Source organism: Pelophylax lessonae (assembly GCF_965119305.1).
Source record: "Pelophylax lessonae genome assembly, chromosome: 3".
NCBI lineage: Eukaryota > Metazoa > Chordata > Amphibia > Anura > Ranidae > Pelophylax > Pelophylax lessonae.
Window position 1 is genome coordinate 260,469,370 of NC_138770.1, and position 20,509 is coordinate 260,489,878.

Genomic DNA, 20,509 nt, shown 5'->3' on the forward strand with positions numbered 1-20,509 from the left:
CGCTGACACACACAGTCCCGCCTCCTAGCCCGGCTTCTTTGATAGACAGAACACCTGGCCAACCAGGACGTGTGACGTCTATCAAAGGAGCCGGGCTAGGAGGCGGGACTGTGTATGTCACCGAGCGCCCGGCAATTACAATTGAAGCTATTACAGCGGGATGATCCGCCGCTCTGACCTTATCCGGCCGCATACCGATGGGGGGTGTCAAGCCGGCATGAAAATCGATCTCCCAGAGCTACACCGGTACTCGCGCCGATCATCTCCTGTGAAGGCAGCTGCTCCCTCGGTCTGTGCTGCGCTGCTCACGGGTGCTGGAAGCAGGTGAGTGTCCAAGGATTTAGCAGCCTCCCTGTGTGACTGGATAGGAGGAGCGGTGGGGCGGCTGCATATAGAGGAATTGATCTTTCCAGCTGGATGCCTGATTCTCCTCTCTGCAGGCATTGAGCAGCTGCAGGAGGAATATGCAAAGATCAATTCCTCTATATGCAGCCGCCCCACCGCTCCTCCTATCCAACTTCTTTTTTTCTTTTGCTGGCCCCCCAGTGCTGTACAGCCCCTCCCTCTTCAGCCCTCCCAGTGCTCTTCAGCCCCCCTCCAGCCCCCCAGTGCTCTTCAGTCCACCCCTCCAGCCCCCCCAGTGCTCTTCAGCCCACCCCTCCAGCCCCCCCAGTGCTCTTCAGCCCACCCCTCCAGCCCCTTAGTGCTCTTCAGTCCACCCCTCCAGTCCCCCCAGTGATCTTCAGTCCCCCCAGTGATCTTCAGTCCACCCCTCCAGCTCCCCCCCAGTGCTCTTCAGCCCACTCCTCCAGCCCCTTAGTGCTCTCAGCCCCCCAGTGCTCTTCAGCCCACTCCTCCAGCCCCTTAGTGCTCTCAGCCCCCCCAGCGCTCTTCAGCCCCCCTCCAGCCCCTTAGTGCTCTTCAGCCCCCCCTTTAGCCCCCCCCCAGTGCTCTTCAGCCCCCCACCCTCCAGACCCTTGATGGGCACTGATGAGGCTGCACTGATGGGCACTGAAAACGTTATTAAAATCTATTTTTGTAACTTCTGCATTAATTCAAAAACATTTAACAGTGTAATTTTGAGATAATTTATGAGGGCGTGTTTAGGGGCGGGATTAGGGGCGGGGCATGGTAGGGGTTAGGTGGGGCAACTGGTGGCGAGTAACCCTTAAGGCCTGGCTAGTAGCTCAGGACTTTAAATTTTGAGCCCTGTATATATATATATATATTAATCATTCTCTAGTATAAAATCCTCAGCGTAGTGCCTGTCAGTGTGACAGGTGCAATGGCAGAGAGGGCAGGAGTGAGTACACTGAGAAGGAGTGTCCAGTGTGGACATTCCTTCCCCAGTGTGGACATTCATTTCCCAGTGTGGATATTACTTTCCTAGTGTGGAAATTCCTTCCCCAGTGTGGACATTCCTTTCCCAGTGTGGACATTCCTTTCCCAGTGTGGACATTCCTTCCCCAGTATGGACATTCCTTTCCCAGTGTGGACATTCCTTCCCCAGTGTGGACATTATTTCCCCAGTGTGGAAATTCCTTCCCCAGTGTGGACATTCCTTCCCCAGTGTGGACATTCCTTCCCCAGTGCAAACACTGTGACAGGTAGATGAATTGGGCACAAACACGTACACTTTTGGTGCTGTGACTCCCTTTATAAATTCCCCAAATGGGTTTCTGGATGCTTGCTTGAACCTGGTTCAAAGCTTTTGTGAGCCACAGACCTGGAACATGTACGTGTATATAAGGTGTTCCAGTTCCTGGTCCTGACATGGCTGTTCAGGTTAGAGAATCTCCAAGTAGACAAGGAAGCATAAAGATAACAGCCCAAGAGCTTCAACTTATAGAAACAAGTCAGCAGTGGTAGCTTCCATACATCTATCTTGATGGGTTCCTTTAAATGTAAATGCTAATTTTTCATTCATAATCACTCCAGCCTTTTAAAGACTGGATGTGCTCTAAGGGAATTAATATAGGCAATCCAGTCAGAAAACAATTGTGGACCCAACATGTAAAAGTACAGCTTACCCTGGAAATTGGAAGGCAACTCTACATTAAGATTAATAAACTAAAAGCTGCTTTACAATTAAAATTGTATGAGGTAGCGCTTTTGGTTTTATGCTTAGATAATAAGTGAACTAAAAATCTGGCATTCAAAGAACACAAGAACAAGCTGGGTAATTGGCACAGAGGTGCCCGTAAAGCACTCATTATAATATTTTTACTGTATCAGAAAGCAGACTTCCTGGGATTCTTTATTTATTTTTTCTTGCAGGAATGAAATGTTTTGTGTTTGTTACTTTGAAGGAACTATATCCCATGCTGCTTGTTTGAGACCTAATTACCACATATTTTAGCCAAAAGAAGAAACAGGAGAAAATCACTCATTTCTGTGATTGCTGTTATTTTATTTTTGCCTTTGTTTGACTATAGCATGCCCTCCTTTCCCATGTTTTGCTTTTGTTCACAGTTATTTCTGTCATGTCCACAAATAGGAATGATTTATCATATCTTGCAACATTCTTAGAAAAGAGAAAAGAGCAGGGATAAAAACTGACTTAAGCGTATACTCTAGTTAAACAATAAAATGTAGCATTAAAACATACAGGTGTATCCAACTTTTCCAGGGCCTTTGATCTCCATAAAAACAGCAGCAGCATCCTGCAAAATACTATAATAGTAAATAACCTGGTGTTACCCGGGGCTCCCTGTTCTCAACCCAAGAGTTACACAGACCAGGTAGTCTCATACGCACTATTAGGAGTTGCACTGAAGCACACAGGCAGCATATATCTCAATAAGCATGAGCTTAGTATGCATACCCTTCTTAACAATGCAAACTTTTCATCATTCACACATACATTTTTTACACCATGGTCTTATCTGCCCCACTGCAGTCTGCTGGAGAAGAAGTTCTGAAGGAGAAAGGTTACACAGCACTAGATGACTAACAGGAAGCAGTCTAGCCAAGGGACAATGTCTAAGCCCTGCTTATCTGGCGACCACATATCATGGGAGATTTTTATAAAAACAAAAGGCATACAGATACTACATCCTTTGTTAAGCATAAAGAAAATGCCGTTTTGGACAAAAACTGGCAGCTTACTAAACAAATATTACTTGTTGTCTGAAGATACTCTTTAATGAAAGTACATATGAGATGAAAAGCATAAAACAAAGAATATCCAATAATATAATCTATTTTTCCTTTTCTTGTAATGGGAATAAATGTACAGGCTAAGCTGTTCTGGTAAACACACTTTTTTTATGTGGTAGAAAGATAAGCAAATAAAAATAAAGACTTTTCGTTAAATCCTAGGCTTTCCACCTGCTAGATACATTTGGGCTAATTTGTTGAGGTTTTGCTTTGTTTGTGCTCAGCATGTATTTTCGAAAATGATGTTGAAACAAATGGCATACAACTGCTCAATAAAATTGCTTCTAACTCACAATAATATGATTTTTGTACTCACTGAAAAATTCTTGGAGTTCATTGAGGGACAGGATTCAGAGACTGCCGCCACTAGGAGGAATGGACACTGGCATAAAAAAAAAAAAGTGACCTGCCTAGTATACCCCCTCAGACTCCCACCATGCCTGTTTTGTAAAAAACTCCAGAAAAGGTGTGTTACGGTGAGCAATAAAATCGTATTTGTTCTTTATTTTTTGACTGACACAGGGTTCAGAGAGATTTGGGATATTGAAAGGCAGTCCAACTGAGGAGAGGGCTACCCAGCAAACAAAATGCTATCAAGTCCACTAAAAAGCACTCACAGACTTAGTAGAGTGTGCATTGACAGCAAAGGGTGGAACATGATCCTTAGGACCATAGGCTTGAACAATAATCTGTCTAAGCCATCAATACATTTTGAGTGAGAAGCTGGCTCCCCTTTGCGGGAACCATCTGGGATCACAAAACGCCAATCTGTCTTTCTAATGGAGGCAATGATTGTGAGGTAGACTCATATATCATGAACTATATCCAGACAATTAGAAGTGATTTCCCTCTGATGTACTGGAGCCTGACAAAGGGATGGTGGTACAATGTCCTGGTTGAGGTGAAAGGCTGCAACCACACTAAGAAGGAAAGAGGCTTTATGCCACAATGCTAACTTGTCTCTATTTAAGAGCAGATAGGATTATGTATAAGACAAGGCTGTGAGGCACACCCCTCGCAGAGATGATGGCAACAAGGCAGGCAACCTTGTAAGTAAGCATAGAAAGAACAATATCCCTTACAGGTTCACAGGGCTGTTTTTCAAATCCCATGGAGTAAAGGGTGAATGTATAAGAGGAGCTACATAAATCTCACCCTGTACAAAAGTTCTAAAGAACAAGGACACTAGCAGTCTCTGAAACAAGATCAAAAATGTCCAAATTTGACCCTTGATGGGCAAAATGCTGGTCAAGACCTAATTGTAAAAAGAACAGGATACATCCACAAAATATTTCCTGTGATGAAAGTTTCAAGTGAAGTATATCTTCCATGTGCAATTATGGATCCTTTCAGGAAGTTAACTTCCTAGCTTGTAGTAATTTCTGATTCACAGATGGGGTTGAAGTACAACATCCTCCTGGGACAGTCTAGGACTGAGGAACAATGGGATCCTCTCCAACTTGATTTTGCAGAGCACATGAGGAAGAGTTTTCAGGGGAAGAAAGGTGTTGATCAAGCTATAGTGATCCCACAGAGCCACCAGAGCCTCTATTGCTTCCACAAGACGATATCTGTGTGTGAAGACAAACTGTCCAATAACACAGATCCTGGAACACCTTTTTATCTATGACGATACCCTGTGATGGGCTGCATGATGTATGCTAGCCTGTGTGGTGACACAGGGAGGATGGAAGACATAAAGCAGGGGAAGGGGTTAAGAGCAAAATTCTAGTTTTTAGTCTTGGGAAACCATCTCCTGTACCCAGAGATTTAAGATGCTGTCTGTCCAGAGGTCCACAACAGCCAACAGACATTCACCCACTATGCAAAGTGGGGACATACTGTACGTTCTTCAGGTTTGTGGGATTTAGAGGCCCAGGGTTTGCAGTTGAACTGGGCTCCTGGCTTAGATTTGGATTTAGATGGTATAGCAAGGAAGGAATAAAAGGAAAGAGGAAGGAGACCTAGGATTCTTCTGCTAGGGCAGAGGAGTACCCCCAGTGACATCCTTGATGAGAGTGCCCAATGTGGCTGCAAAGGGATACTGACCCTCAAAGGGTATGCTCAGAAGACACGTTTTTCAAGCCTGCTCCACAGAAAAACATTTCAGCCAAAGAGTTCTCTACATTTTCACTGATAACAGACTATTTTTGGAAATAATACAGTAGTGTCTAGCAGCCACCATGTGGTGGAATTTGGATCACTTTTTATGAGTTTAATTAATTCCCCTAATGTCTGACAGACTAACATCAAAGCCATGGCAAGTTACAATGCAGGGCCTTCCAAAGAAATAGGGCAATTGTGACTTAACTGTAAATCGTCGATCCTGGAATACAGTACAGAGCACAGGATTTGTATTCACAGACCATGGGTTATTTGCAACCTGGGAACCGACGCATCTGTGGGTTTCGTTAGATGTACAATCCCTCTATACGTCCATTCCGCATACAGTTGGCATGAGGGCTTTGGAGTTCTACCTCAGTCAGGACGACACTATCCACCCAAAACAGGCTGATTTTGTTATGCAAGCCACTTTATTTTGTCTCTCACATAATAATTTTTTGTTCAATGATGACTATTATTTACAGATTACTGGCACGGCGATGGGAGCTAATTTCGCTCCATCGTATGCGAATCTCACCATGGGACACTGGGAAACCCGATATGTGTTCAATAACAACCCCTACACCCCTCACATTGTGTTTTTCGGACGGTATATTGACGATATCGTCATCATTTGGGACGGCGAGGATTCAGAGGTGGCTAATTTTGTTTCCCATTGTAATGACAACGACATGGGCCTAAAATTCACCTCTGTAGTCGATCCTGACCATTTAGCTTTCCTTGACTTGGACCTTCATCATGATAATCAGTTAATATTGGCTAAAAATTATATAAAACCGACTGCAGGAAATTCTTTGTTGCACTATCGGAGTTGTCACCACCCTCGTTGGTTGGACAATATTCCGAAAAGTCAATTCTGCAGATTGAGACACAACTGTACTAAAATATCGGATTATGAAGCACAAGGTGTAGCTCTTAAAAACAAGTTTCTTGAAAAGGGCTACCCTGAGACTATTGTTGAGCAGGCGTATTCTCACTACATAGCACCGCAGACTGTGAAGCGAAGATTGGAGTTGAAGGGACACAGATGAGATTTACAACTCAATTTCATAATCATCACCGACAAATGGAACGGGTGGTCAAAAAACATTGGCCACTCCTGCTCCAAGACCCTCATTTGAAACCAGTACTTCCTGATAAACCCCGCTTTTCATATAGGAAGGCCCCTAACATAAAAACTAAAATCGCACCAAGTTAAAATCCAAAAAATATGCTTCCCCTTCATTAACCTTCTTCAACGTCACTGGCATGTACCAGTGCCGTAAACTACAATGCTTGACATGCCAATATGTGAGGCATGGACAGAAGGATTTTGTGGTGGGGGGGAACAGGTATGGGATCAATGAATTCCATACCTGTTCCTCAGATTTCGTGGTATACTGCTTGGTATGCCCGTATGGCCTGCACTACGTCGGTAGGACCATACGGGCCTTAAGAGCACGTTTTGGTCAGCACCGACGCTATATTCAAGAAGGCAAAGACCATCATAGCGTCCCCAGACATTTCCTTCATCACCACGGCAAGTCCACTGAGGGACTATATGTCTGGGTGATTGAGGCTATCCCTAAAGGCCCTTCTGAGGCCGAGAGGTTCAGGCGTCTGTGCAGTAGGGAAACCTACTGGATTTACGCTCTGAATGTTCTCGCGCCCGGGGGATTGAATGAGGAGTTAGATATTAATACTATTTTATGAGTCAGTACATTATTATATACCTTTATCCCCCTCCCCCATTTTCCTTCCTTTTTTCCCCCCTTTTATATATTACACAAAAATATGTGTATATATATATATATATATATATATATATATATATATATATATACACATTTTTTAATAAAAGTTTTTTAAAAAAGTTTTTTTAAAAGCTTTTAAAAGGTTTTAACAGTCTTTTAAGCTCTGTATTCCATATAATTAAAATGTTGAGTGTAGGCACGTTTTCTTCACATGCAGCTTACACATCTTTATGTGATATCTATGCTTATAATCACACACAAAAAGCCCTCTAAGATGTGTATATATATCCTACATATAATGGGAATACAAAATCTTATCATGAGCCCATAGTATATTTTATATACTTTTTATTGATATACTGTGATAAGGTTGCTTTTTCTTTGCTTCTTTTTTCTTATATATTTATATTTTTTCCTTTTTTCTTTTTTTACATTGGTTATGGCATAGTTATGTCAAAACGCATCTGCCATGGACTACGCATATATTAGCATGTTTTTATTATATGTTGGAAGCATGTTGTTGTTTCTTAACAATTGCTGTTTTTTATATACATAAAAAGAAGCCCCAGTTTCAATAGCCTATTTGTATGATCCAGAGCGTTGTGTGTACACATCGGTCTGGCTGACTCCGTAGCCATTACCGCTGTGTATCACTCCGTTTTGTTTATCTTCTCCATGACTACCGATTGTAGGCTGCCCTACATAGATCCAACTGCAGGTGGCGGCCTCTCACGCTTGAAGAAGGAGCCGAGTGCGCATGCTCTGAAACGCGTTGCGTCATTTCCGGTCGCCTGCGCTCCATTGCGGCTTCCGGCGAAACCAGCTCCTCGGACCAGCTTCCCACGACGTCACTTCCGGGCCGGTGGACGGCTGGATCGTGCGGCGGGAGGTGTTGCTACATGGACTGGCTTTTACCTCTGTGTAAGTGATTATGTGATTGTATGCAATAAAACTTTTCGGCTTAATACAGTGGCGCCTGTTCTTCCTCTCACTTCTGCTAGCGGAATTCCTGGAGTTTTCCCGCCAGTGCTGCCTTGTACCCGGCCATCCTGAACAGTTCACATCAAGAACCAGGAGACATCCCCTGCGCCCTCTTTTGCGGTGGACTCCCCCTCCTCTTGTTTGGTCAGAAGCGCCCAACACCCACTTTCTCTGATGGGTTATTTGCAAGGCTACCTTCAGATGATTGGAAACTAGCAAAAAAATATTGATAGTGCCACTTCAGAGGCATACTCATGTAACCCTGCCCACTCTGTATGACTCCAGTTTTTTAGCAGTTTGTTGAATTTATCAAGGGACTGCTGAAACAGGCATTTACTATTCAAATGCATGCATAAAAGCACCTATCAGCTTCAGCAAACCAAGCTTTTAGCCATGAAACCCTGCATGTGTGCACATAGATAAGAGACATTCCAGAGATGTGGCAAATTAAATTATCTAAAGAGTCCACACAAAACAGTAAAGCTGAAGGCATCAGCTGCAAATGTTCTAAGAGAACAAGGTCTTCACATACAGGTTCATGTTCTTTATTTAATTGTTTTTCACAATTGGCAATGGTTTGGCAAAAATACATTGCAGGCAACCTTACAAGTGCAATTGACTCCTTTAAGAGGAAGTCACTGGTCACAGCATCCACTTTCACTTTCACAAACTGAAGGTTCTAGGCGTGCTGAAAGTTTTCCAAAGAATTCAGACATAGCGGTAGAGAAATCTGCTTTTGTCCATCAGGTTACATGTTGTGCACCTGAGAGTGAGATAGAGTAAGAGAAAGAGATTGGGGTCATAATAGGGCATTGGTAGGAGAAGAGAGAACCTTTATTAGTGATGTACGAACATCGGCCCGGGGCGGTTCTCAAAAGTCTGTGAACCGCGAGTTCGCGGCGGGCCCCATTGACTTTAATGGGAGGCGAACTTTAAAAACCTTTAGGTCATATTTGAGGCCACAAAAGACGTACTAGCGGTGCACAAATAGTCCCAGCACATGGACAATGTCATAACAGAAGTATTGCAATTGAAAAAGTTGCCCTAAATTTTTCTATTTTTTTTTTTTTACAGCAAAAAATATTTAAATTTTTTTCATAAATCAGCCAAAACTGACAGCAGCCAGTAAATACATTGCCTAATACATATAGGGTCCATTCACACATCTGTAAAATGGGTCCGCATCCATTCCACAATTTGGCAGAACCTTTACAGACCCATTGTTTTTAATTTCCAGTCTGAAAAATTAGGCATTCACAGGATAAAGAAGTAAGTGTTGGCCATTCCAGGCCCCAAAAATTAACCCACATGCGTTTACCTGACAGCTAAGAACGTAGTATTCTGTGGCTGAAGGTACATTAGGCATTCACAGGATACAGAAGTAAGTGTCGCCCATTCCAGGCCCCAAACATTAGCCCATATGGGTTTACCTGACAGCTAAGTACATAGTGTGACGAGACCAATCTCGCCACTGGGCATTGGAGAAGCCTGGTTGCTCACCTCCTGCAAGGTGACTATGGACCCTCTCTCATCAGCCCATGCTAAACGTAAACCCCATGGTAATTTGACTGTGTTTGTGGCATCTGAGCGCTGTTTGGATATGTTGAGCGCTCCAATTCAGGCTATCTGGGGATGGGTTGAATGTGGGGGTTCTGTTCAGTAGACTGGGAGTTATGCATTTTTGTGTCTTTTTGTGTTTCTTTAACCAATGTGGCTAATGGAGTCTTGCCTCTATCCTGGAAGCTAAAACTTATTCCTGTAAACTGTAAGGAACAGGAAGTCAACTCCTAATATGGTCATTCCAGGAAGTTCTGAGGAGACGGACTGTCTAAGGTGGCTCCCCATTCACCTTTTGTCAGGTGTGCTAATGACCTCACCTGTTGTCTGCTAAGGGAGGTATTGACACTCAGAGTAATGTGTATTGAGGGCTCGTTAGGGAACCATTGTTCTGTGTCTGACTATAGTTTACATTGATTGCCCCCTGGGGCTTCTGTCTCCTTGCATTGGTCAAAGCTATCTAACCAATCCCTGTTGACTCATTTTCAAGTCCTCATTTGCATAGCAGCCCTCCTGGTCAAGCTATCTGACCAATCACTACTGACTCATTTTCGAGCCCTCATTTGCATTTCTGGAGAGGACCTTATGGGGGACTGCAGGTACTGTGAAATTGACCAATGGGAAAGCGGTTGTTGGGGGAAGGATGTTCCAAATTCTGTATAAAAGTGTGCTGTGTTCTTCCAATAAATGTTGTTGTTGTTCCTGTTTTACCCGCAACTCGGAGCTTTGTCTCGTTCTTGGGGGGATTCACTGTATGCTGTTGGAGACTGATTGCTAGGAGTGTAAGCTGATGTATGCTTTTCCTGTTTGTCTGCTAGCAGCTATTCGTGAGGTTCCAGGTTGGAGTGCTATTTTGTATCCAGTTCGGGAGTTTGATGTTCTGCAGTAGCTGTGCCTGTCTCTCAGAAAGGGGCATATCGCCTAAACGGATTTTAAACCCTTGTCTGCTGAAACGGTCCGTTACAATTGGTGGCAAGCGGCGGGATCGTTCTCACAGCCAGAAGGACAGCTACAGGAGGCACCATTCCGTGGATTTACAAGTTGGGGGCAACGCATGTCTCAGTACAGCGACCCTTAAAGCAACAGGATGGAACCAGCAGTGGAGTACAGATATTCTCTGAAAGAATATGACCGTATGGTGTGGTTACGGCTGAGCTTCTTCGGACCCAATCCACTGGAGAGATCCAAGCGGTTCGTGAAGAACTTAGTGTTCGTGACTCTGCTAGACAGGGCAGAGAGAGAGGGCCAGCTGGCACGTTGGGAGGAACTCCAGCGGCAGGTACAGTTAAGGGAAGAGGAGAACCCAGTCTCCATTCCCCAGCAGCAGCCTGATTTATTGGGAATTGGGAGCCCAGTCTCCATTCTCCAGCGGCAGGCTGAGTTACAGGGGGCAGAGACAGTCAGTCCTGTCGCCCAGCAGCAGATTGATTTGTTGGGAATTGGGAGCTCAGTCTCCATCCCACAGCAGCAGAGTGTCCTGCAGGAAACAGAGAGCCTAGTCTCCATTCCCCAGCAACAGGACACTGTATTGGGAGCAGAGACAGTCGGTCCCCCTCCCCAGGGCCTGGAAGTATATTTGGGAGAGGAGCTTGTTACCCCCTCTCCCCATTGGCAGAGTGATATCCAGGGAATTGGGAGCGCAGTCTACATCCCTCAGCGGCAGATTGAGTTACAGGGGCCAGACACAGTTGGTCCTGTCCCCCAGCGGCAGATTGAGCTATTGGGAATTGGGAGCCCAGTCTCCATCCCACAGCAGCAGCTTAACATACCAGGGGGAGACAGTAAGCCCCCCAACAGTGCAGATGGGACCGTGGTCTCTGCACTCACAGCACAGGGGGTAGGGACAGTCGGTCCTGACCCCCAGCAACAGGGCTGTTTAGCCAGAGGGAAGACAGTCGGTCTTCCCCCACAGCAGCATGGTGGTGTATCTAAAGGGGAGACAGGCAGTCTCCCCCTCCAACAACCTGTCTCCAACCAGGCTACTTCTGTGGTAGCGCTGGCACCAGGGCAGAGTACCGCTGGTCTCTGCCCACTCAGCAACCCACCAAGGCAGTCTGCCAGTCTCCCACACAGCCAAGGTGAGGCACCTAGACATGGACACATTTCTCTTCTACCCAGGTGTAGTAACCAGTTCTTTTGGGTGGGCTGTACTGCTGTTTCTGTTTTGTGGGTGGGCTGCTGGACTAACAAGGGCACTGACTGGCAGAAGGTCAGATACCCTGTTAGTCTGTTTGGAAAAGGGGAGAAATGTGACAAGACCAATCTCGCCACTGGGCATTGGAGAAGCCTGGTTGCTCGCCTCCTGCAAGGTGACTATGGACCCTCTCTCATCAGCCCATGCTAAACGTAAACCCCATGGCAATTTGACTGTGTTTGTGGCATCTGAGCGCTGTTTGGATATGTTGAGCGCTCCAATTCAGGCTATCTGGGGATGGGTTGAATGTGGGGGTTCTGTTCAGTAGACTGGGAGTTATGCATTTTTGTGTTTCTTTAACCAATGTGGCTAATGGAGTCTTGCCTCTATCCTGGAAGCTAAAACTTATTCCTGTAAACTGTAAGGAACAGGAAGTCAACTCCTAATATGGTCATTCCAGGAAGTTCTGAGGAGACGGACTGTCTAAGGTGGCTCCCCATTCACCTTTTGTCAGGTGTGCTAATGACCTCACCTGTTGTCTGCTAAGGGAGGTATTGACACTCAGAGTAATGTGTATTGAGGGCTCGTTAGGGAACCATTGTTCTGTGTCTGACTATAGTTTACATTGATTGCCCCCTGGGGCTTCTGTCTCCTTGCATTGGTCAAAGCTATCTAACCAATCCCTGTTGACTCATTTTCAAGTCCTCATTTGCATAGCAGCCCTCCTGGTCAAGCTATCTGACCAATCACTACTGACTCATTTTCGAGCCCTCATTTGATTGTCTGGAGAGGACCTTATGGGGGTCTGCAGGTACTGTGAAATTGACCAATGGGAAAGCGGTTGTTGGGGGAAGGATGTTCCAAATTCTGTATAAAAGTGTGCTGTGTTCTTCCAATAAATGTTGTTGTTGTTCCTGTTTTACCCTCAACTCGGGGGTTTGTCTCTTTCTGGGGGGGATTCACTGTATGCTGTTGGAGACTGATTGCTAGGAGTGTAAGCTGATGTATGCTTTTCCTGTTCGTCTGCTAGCAGCTATTCGTGAGATTCCAGGTTGGAGTGCTATTTTGTATCCAGTTCGGGAGTTTGGTGTCCTGCAAATAGCTGTGCCTGTCTCTCAGAAAGGGGCATATTGCCTAAACGGATTTTAACTCCTTGTCTGCCGAAACGGTCCGTTACACATAGTATTCTGTGGCTGAAGGTACATTAGGCATTCACACAGTATACAGAAGTAAGTGTCGGTCTGTATAGGCTGCAAAAATTAGCTCACATGGTTTGAACTGACAGCAAAAAACTTAGATTTTGATGGCTAGAGGTACGGTAGGCATTCACAGTACACAGAACCGTAAGTGTCGGCCTGTATATTCCCTGCCCATGTTTGCTAGACCATGTGTCTGTGTAGATAACACCCCTCTTCAATCTGTGGTATTGGGGGGCCACAGGTTTATCACACCAGTTCTACAAATAATTGGCCAGTATCTGTTGTCAATGTGTGTAGCACAGTTAACACAGCAAAAGAGGCCAAATTTTTGCAGGACTAAAATACAATCTTAGAAAAGTATACTGTTAAATAACACCCCGCTTCAATATGTGCTATGGGGGGCCACTGGTCTATCACACCAGTTGTTCAAAAAATTGGCCAGTGAGTTTGGCACTGTTTGTATCAGAGTTAACACAGCAAAAGAGGCAATATTGTTGCAGGACACAAATACACTTGTAAAAGTATACTCAGATAACACCCCATTTCAATATGTGGTATTGGGGTGCCACTGGTTTATCACACCAGTTGGTCAAAAAATTGGCCAGTGAGTTTGGCGCTGTGTGTACCAGACTTCACTCAGCAAACTAGGCAATATTGTTGCATGACACATATACACTTGAAAAAGTTTACTCAGATAACACCCCATTTCAATATGTGGCATTGGGGGGGGGGGGGGAATTGGTCTATCACACCAGTTATAATACATTATAAGTGGTTTTGTCACTGTGTGTAGTGTTGCTGCAGAAACGCTCAGTCTCACCACCACACCTGTCACAATGCTGCACAGTGCACAATAATAGTACTAATCCACTATAATATGCTTTCTACAAAGTATATTATACTGTGGATTACCCCCCTCCCCCCCCCCCTTTTTAGTGCACTGCACAGCAATACCAAAAAATTTGCAGCCCTTTACATGACTTTTGCGGACATTAACAGAGCAATTTGTGTGTGACTGCAGCCGATCTCGAACTACCCCTACAGCAACCACAGGATACCTGACCCTATAGTAAAGAGACTGTAATAGACCCTAAAACGACATTGGAGCATTTTAAATGACTTTTGTGGACATTGACAAAGCGATTTCTGTGTGACTGCAGCCGATCTCTAACTGCCCCTAAAGCAACCACAGGATACCTGCCCCTATAGTAAAGAGACTGTAATAGACCCTAAAATGACATTGGAGCATTTTAAATGACTTTTGTGGATATTGACAAAGCGATTTGTGTGTGACTGCAGCTGATCTCTAACTGCCCCTACAGCAACCACAGGATACCTGCCCCTATAGTAAAGAGACTGTAATAGACCCTAAAACGACATTGGAGCATTTTAAATGACTTTTGTGGGCATTGACAAAGCGATTTGTGTGTGACTGCAGCCGATCTCTAACTGCCCCTACAGCAACCACAGGATACCTGGCGCTATAGTAAAGAGACTGTAATGGACCCTAAAACGACATTGGAGCATTTTAAATGACTTTTGTGGACATTGATAAAGTGATTTGTGTGTGACTGCAGCCGATCTCTAACTGCCCCTACAGCAACCACAGGATACCTGCCCCTTTAGTAAAGAGACTGTAATAGACCCTAAAACGACATTGGAGCATTTTAAATGGCTTTTGTGGACATTGACAAAGCGATTTCTGTGTGACTGCAGCCGATCTCTAACTGCCCCTAAAGCAACCACAGGATATCTCTCCCTAAGCTCAAAAGATACTAGACCTATATTGAAAAATACCAGCCCTGAAAAGGACTTTTGTGGATCTTCACAGCGCTACATGTGTCTAGCAAACTCTCCCTGATGATCACAGCAGACCTCTCCCTACACTGGCAGAAAGCGGAATGTGAAATGGCCGCCAGATCGTGTCTATTTATAGGGTAGGGGGACTGTCCATGTGCTGGAATGTTTCAATTGGCTGTCCCGTTCCACCTGATGGCTGTGTCATGGGTCAAAGTTCTTTTGAATGAAAAAGAAAATGGCGGTGTGGACATATTCGCGAACATCGGCAAAAGTCTGACTTTTTGCGAATTTGCGAACAAGCAAAATTCGCCGCGAACCGACCGCCGGGCGAACCGCAAGGCCATCTCTAACCTTTATCTCCCTGAGCCATGTTCCTGAAAGTTTCCTGAAAGCCATTCACAAAGTGCATGTTATTTTGCCTTTTTTTTCCAGCTCCTTTGTGCCAGTTATATGCCATTGCTGATGTGGGGCGATTCCGGGTTTTGTGTGTATGGAATACAGGAGCTGCAATAACCCAAGCACTGACTGCATTCTATATTCTGTATTTCTATAGCAGAAGGTAGCTGGAAGCCCAGTAAATGCACTGTCAACGTTTTCAGTAGATATGATTGATGAGAGTGTGTCAGCCAGAAGGCATGATGTAACTGCATCACCATCCTGAAGATATATTCGGATGTGAAAAAAATGCCAAAATTTAATTCAAGTAACATTATTTACCGTATGTTCCTGAAAGAGTCAGACACATGTACAATGTACAATGGAGAATAATACAATAAAGCTAGTTACGACCCTTCTATTACCAATGTAGCTGCTTGTGTGCTAACCACTGTGGGTTGTCCATAGTCGAGAAATGGTCTAACCCGTCTTACCATATCCATGTCACTGGAGCCATTAGGGTCTAGGCTTCGCCCATCATGTTGGACATACCCCCAAAGGGTTTCTCAGGGGCTGGGGACCACAGTGACAGATCACTAGCCTGGACCTTTATAGCACGCTGCAGCTAACAACCCTTGTCAGGCAACAACATGGTCAGGCTGAGCAGCTGATGCAGGATCCAGTGCCAGAAGCAAACATTACTGGTCAGGTCCTGTACTGTACAATAAAGATACAAGGTTTTGAAAGAATGTCGTTCATGAAATAATGTTTGTCTTTGGGATTCCTAAATCATGGCACATCCTCTATAGGAATGGTCAAAATTTTATTAAGATGTGACACTGCTGGACCAACAGTGGTGCCCAAAAAGACAAATGGCAGGCAAAGGACCAGCCTTCAGTATTGCCTGTAGGCTCCCTGCAGCTGATAATTTTCCCAGGACTGGCTAATTATGCCTCATTTTGTACAGTGTTTTTTTGTGGAAGTGGCTATCGTGGTAGGATAGCAAAGCTTTGTTTCCTTAGATTAGACCTGTTCCCATGTTTAGTGATCTGATGACTAATAATGGAATGATCAAGAAATAGCAGAAGAGCTTAAAAAACACTGGACCATGGAACAAAGGAAACAGAAGCAGGGAAATGCTTGCACTGCAGGCCAACAGAACAATAAGCGGAACAGGAGTGACTTCTCAAAATCTCACTCCCATTTCATGAAAATAGCAGTCATCAGAGGGTAGGCAGGATATACTTTGGATAAACACCAGAGATGTGCTGTTATAAGGCCACAGCCTTATCATATGAGGAAATGCACTGATACTTCTCAAGAAAAATTCAAGGCAAAAGGTAGATTTTTCAGGGTATTGCTTAGCCACAACTAACCTTTCTAGATGATTCATGTGAGAAAACAAATCACTTTTTGAACATAAATCCAATTTAGAGCCTCACTCTAGTCAGTTTATTTGGGGAGCAGAGTGGGTATAAAAAACATTGTCAGGCTTTTAACATTATTTGTGACCCAACTGGCAATATTCCCCCAATTTCTTATCCTGTGAAACCAGAAAAAGAAATGATGGAATGTGATTGTCATGTCAGGAATACGGCTGTGAAAAACATTTCATAAGTTCTAATCCTTCTCTACTCTATTAAAATCAACATATGTTTTGTTTGGGTCCTCGTTGGCTGTAAGCTTTCTTTGGTAGATCCAAAACAAAATATTACGCTTTGGTTGGAGCTGAGTTTTAAGGTTTAGGGTTAGTGCTGGGGATTAGCAGTTTGGGTTTAGGATAGTAGAGTGCGCACTTACAGGTATGACCTGGACATGAACAATATGAAGTCAAATGTCTTAGCATTCTATTTACTTTTGCATCATTCTGTTCCTTCTGCGATCCTTCACCCAGCCATTTTATTTCCCATTGTTTACTTGCCCTAGCCTTGTCTGTTCTGTTCTAATCTGGCATCCCAATGATCTTTCCTATATCAAGCTGCATATGGTTCAGTCTTACATGTTTGTTATATTTTTGGCAAAAATAAAATAAAATAATAATAATAAAAAAAAAAAAAAATATATATATATATATATATAAATATATACTGTATATATAAATATATATTGCGACATTATGAAAGGTGAGGTGATTGATGGACACTATGTATCACCTGGCATGCGTTCATTTGCAGGAAACTAAGACGAAATCCGGTCTGGGTTTTCCAGGCCATCTTGGCAGGGTTGGTTCTGGACCAGATTTTGCGGTTCACTTGTGACTTACAAGCAGGTGGTATTAATAAGGAAGGACTGGAGCAAGAGGCTGCTCTTGGCCTGGGACTCAGGAAGCCAAACCTGAGAGAGCTATCAAAGCGGAGATTGCTTTGTGAGAGAAAGAAAAAGGTTTGCATTATGTTTGTTTTGTTGGTGACCGTTACCCGTGATCTAGGAACCAGAACTGTTAAGTTAGTGCCTGAATGACAAGGATTTACTTTCTGTTTTGTTGATTTTCATGCAACCTTTTAAATAAAACTATACAAGTCAGATCTTAAGAAAGACCTGCCGACATGACTACCTTTTTCCCTGGGAAGGTGATCCTATTTGAGCTAACCCCTCACAAAATGTGTGTGTGGAAAGATAGATAGATAAATAGATAGATGTGTGTATATATATATATATATATATATATATATATATATATACATGCAGCATAATGTACCTCTGAAGGTATCCTGTGGCATCTGGCACCAAGCAATCAGTAGCAGATTTTATAAGTCCTGAAAGTTGCAAAGTGAGGCTTCTATGGACTTGTTTTTTCAGCACATCCCACAGATGCTTGATAGATTGAGATGTGGAAAAACTTCAACACCTTGAACGCGTTGTGTTCCCCAAACCATTACTGAACCATTTCTTGAGCCAAACTATGTGCCTATTATTGTACATAGTAAGTGATACCTCTCTAGGGAGCCTTATATTTCACTGTAATCATTTATATACTGTATATAGTGCTCCCTAAAGGGCCGTATACACGGGTTGAAAATTGGGTGCCATCGGCTGGTTCAGTAGAAACCGGCTGACATTTGGTCCGTGTGCAGGGTAAGCGATCCCGAAAGAAGCCAGCTTCTGTCGAAGGGCATGACTGAAAAAACTCTGCCGATCGGCATCCGATCAGCAATCTCAGCCAATGGTTGAGAGCATTGACCGGTGTCTTCTGGTGGGGGCAGTCCCTGTCAGAACACAATAGCTCAGCGGGGGAGATCGCTATAACAACATTGCATAGTTCGTACAGCAGCTCCTGCCGAGTTTTTTTCGAATAGTGTGTACTAGGCTTGTGTAAGTGGTTACAGCCTACTTGTCAGGAAAGGAAGTGCCACTCAGCCGCAATAACAATACCGGAGGCGGGTGCGCATGCACAGAGCATGTGCGTCATCACGCCCATCCTGGCCCTATAGAAGACGCTCTCTGGCTATGCTTCAGTGCTGGTTTATCATCAGCTTCCTGTTTCCTGTTGTGATCTGGGCTTGCTCCACGGATTTGTCTCTGCCTGATAACCTGTGTACCGCCCCCGGCTTGCTCCACGGATCTGCTTCTGTCTGATAACCTGTGTACCGACCCCGGCTTGCTCCACGGATCTGTTTCTGTCTGATAACTTGTGTATTGACCCTGGCTTGCTGTTACTTGGACTGACCACATGTGTATGACCCCAGCCTGGCATTTACCACTGCACTGATTGCTTTCACTGGAGCTTCTCAGAAGGGACCCGGATATCCCTCTCAGCCATCCACCTGCACCACCACAAGCATCCAGGGCTACTTGGGTCGCGTCACCTCCTGTCTCACTTCCAGGGGTGATTTGCACCGAGCTGCAAGGGAAGCCCTCTCAGCACTTTGGCCTCCACCCAGTGATCTGACAGTAACCGACACTACTGTTTACAGAGGAGTTATCACAGTATTGATTATCATTGCTGTTATTAATTACCAAATGTCATTGCTTATTGCCCATTTTTTGTATTACCAGGTTTACTCTAATTTAGCTGCATAGAACCCTATTCCATTCTAAGATGCTATAACCTAGTGATCATATTCTCTAGTGAACAGTAATTGACCTAATTTGTTACCTACTCATTTATTTACATACTGCTATTTACTTCAATTGTGACAATATATCGGGTTCCTTTACCACTAACCAGCTTGGCATTTGCTTTCTGATACTGAACTGTGCTCCCAATAGTATTGCAGTATTCATTTCCTTAACCTGGTGTGTCAGAGCTGCCGAGATTGCTAACAGGCAGAAGGAGGAAGAAGAACAGAGAACCCAATCTGCCAAGCAGCTCTACACCTGTGTTCAGAATGTATCATGCTGGCTGCTCAGCATGGGGCCTACAAGCAAGTGGAGATCCCTGCAGGTGCAGTATCTACTTCAGTTATTTCCGGCTTCCAGGGCATCGACCATTTATGGTATTGTGACAGTACGGTTCCCTGTCATGGTGTATGGTGCCCAAGATTCTCAACTAGGCAGGTTGAAACATCATAGTTATATACATACAGTACTAGTTATTTACATGTCTACCCGTCCTTACCTGTACACATGCTTTCCTCATCCACGTTAAACGTATGAGTTGTGTGTTCAGGGACTTGTCGAGAATGGAAGTTATCTTTCCCCTCTTTATGGTCTGTTTCCAGAGTGAAGAATCCATTCAGACCTTGATATTCTGATGCTTGATTTCTTTCTCTAAGGACAACTTCATGAAATTCCTAAGATACAAGAAGAACTCTAGTTTTTATAAAAAAAATAAAAATGGCTTTGCAAGTTAAAAAATTAAAAAGGCAATTCCCACTGCAATACTCACTTCCTATAAGGTGCAGTCCCCTACAGAAAGTCCTCTCCAAGACCCAGTTAAAAAAGCATGGAAACTTTTATTAATAAGGAGGTGAGTTGTCCAGCCAGTGGAGGGGGTCAATGCATATATGGCTTTCCTTTGCTGATTGGTTACAGTCACTTACATTTGTTTTTGAAATCATTAAAGCTGAACATCAGGCATAAGTAGAATTTATCATACAAACCCCAACTCCATGCTAAATAGTGGGAAAACCCAAAGTTATATATATATATATATATATATATATATATATATATATATATATATATATTATATATAGCATGAAAGCTGTCATAATGACAACCCCTTAACAGATAACACATAGTGTATAACGCTATCCTATTCTTACGGCAGTAAATCCCTTAAATAAAAATATAAATATGTATAAAGAAATATACAAATAAAAATAAATTAATGTCAGTACATAAAACTCTACTAAACACCTCTCGGTGCATGAATCTACATACTCTAGTGCATTGATATCTCAACCATAGAATAAAATATTAGTATAATATCTTGTAGATAAGCAGGAAATAACAAATAATTGAAAGAATCTCACTACATTAACCATTTGGCGGATGCCTGCCCT

General features: G+C 43.8%; 1 protein-coding gene across 1 annotated transcript in view; it reads right to left on the reverse strand.

Annotated features, from left to right (window-relative positions):
• Positions 1-20,509, reverse strand: part of ZBBX (zinc finger B-box domain containing) — a 380,683-nt gene that overhangs the window by 75,877 nt on the left and 284,297 nt on the right. Inside the window, exon 16 of the mRNA XM_082248819.1 lies at positions 19,621-19,795. Coding sequence (XP_082104945.1) covers positions 19,621-19,795 — 175 coding nt within the window. The remainder of the gene's footprint in view (positions 1-19,620; positions 19,796-20,509) is intronic.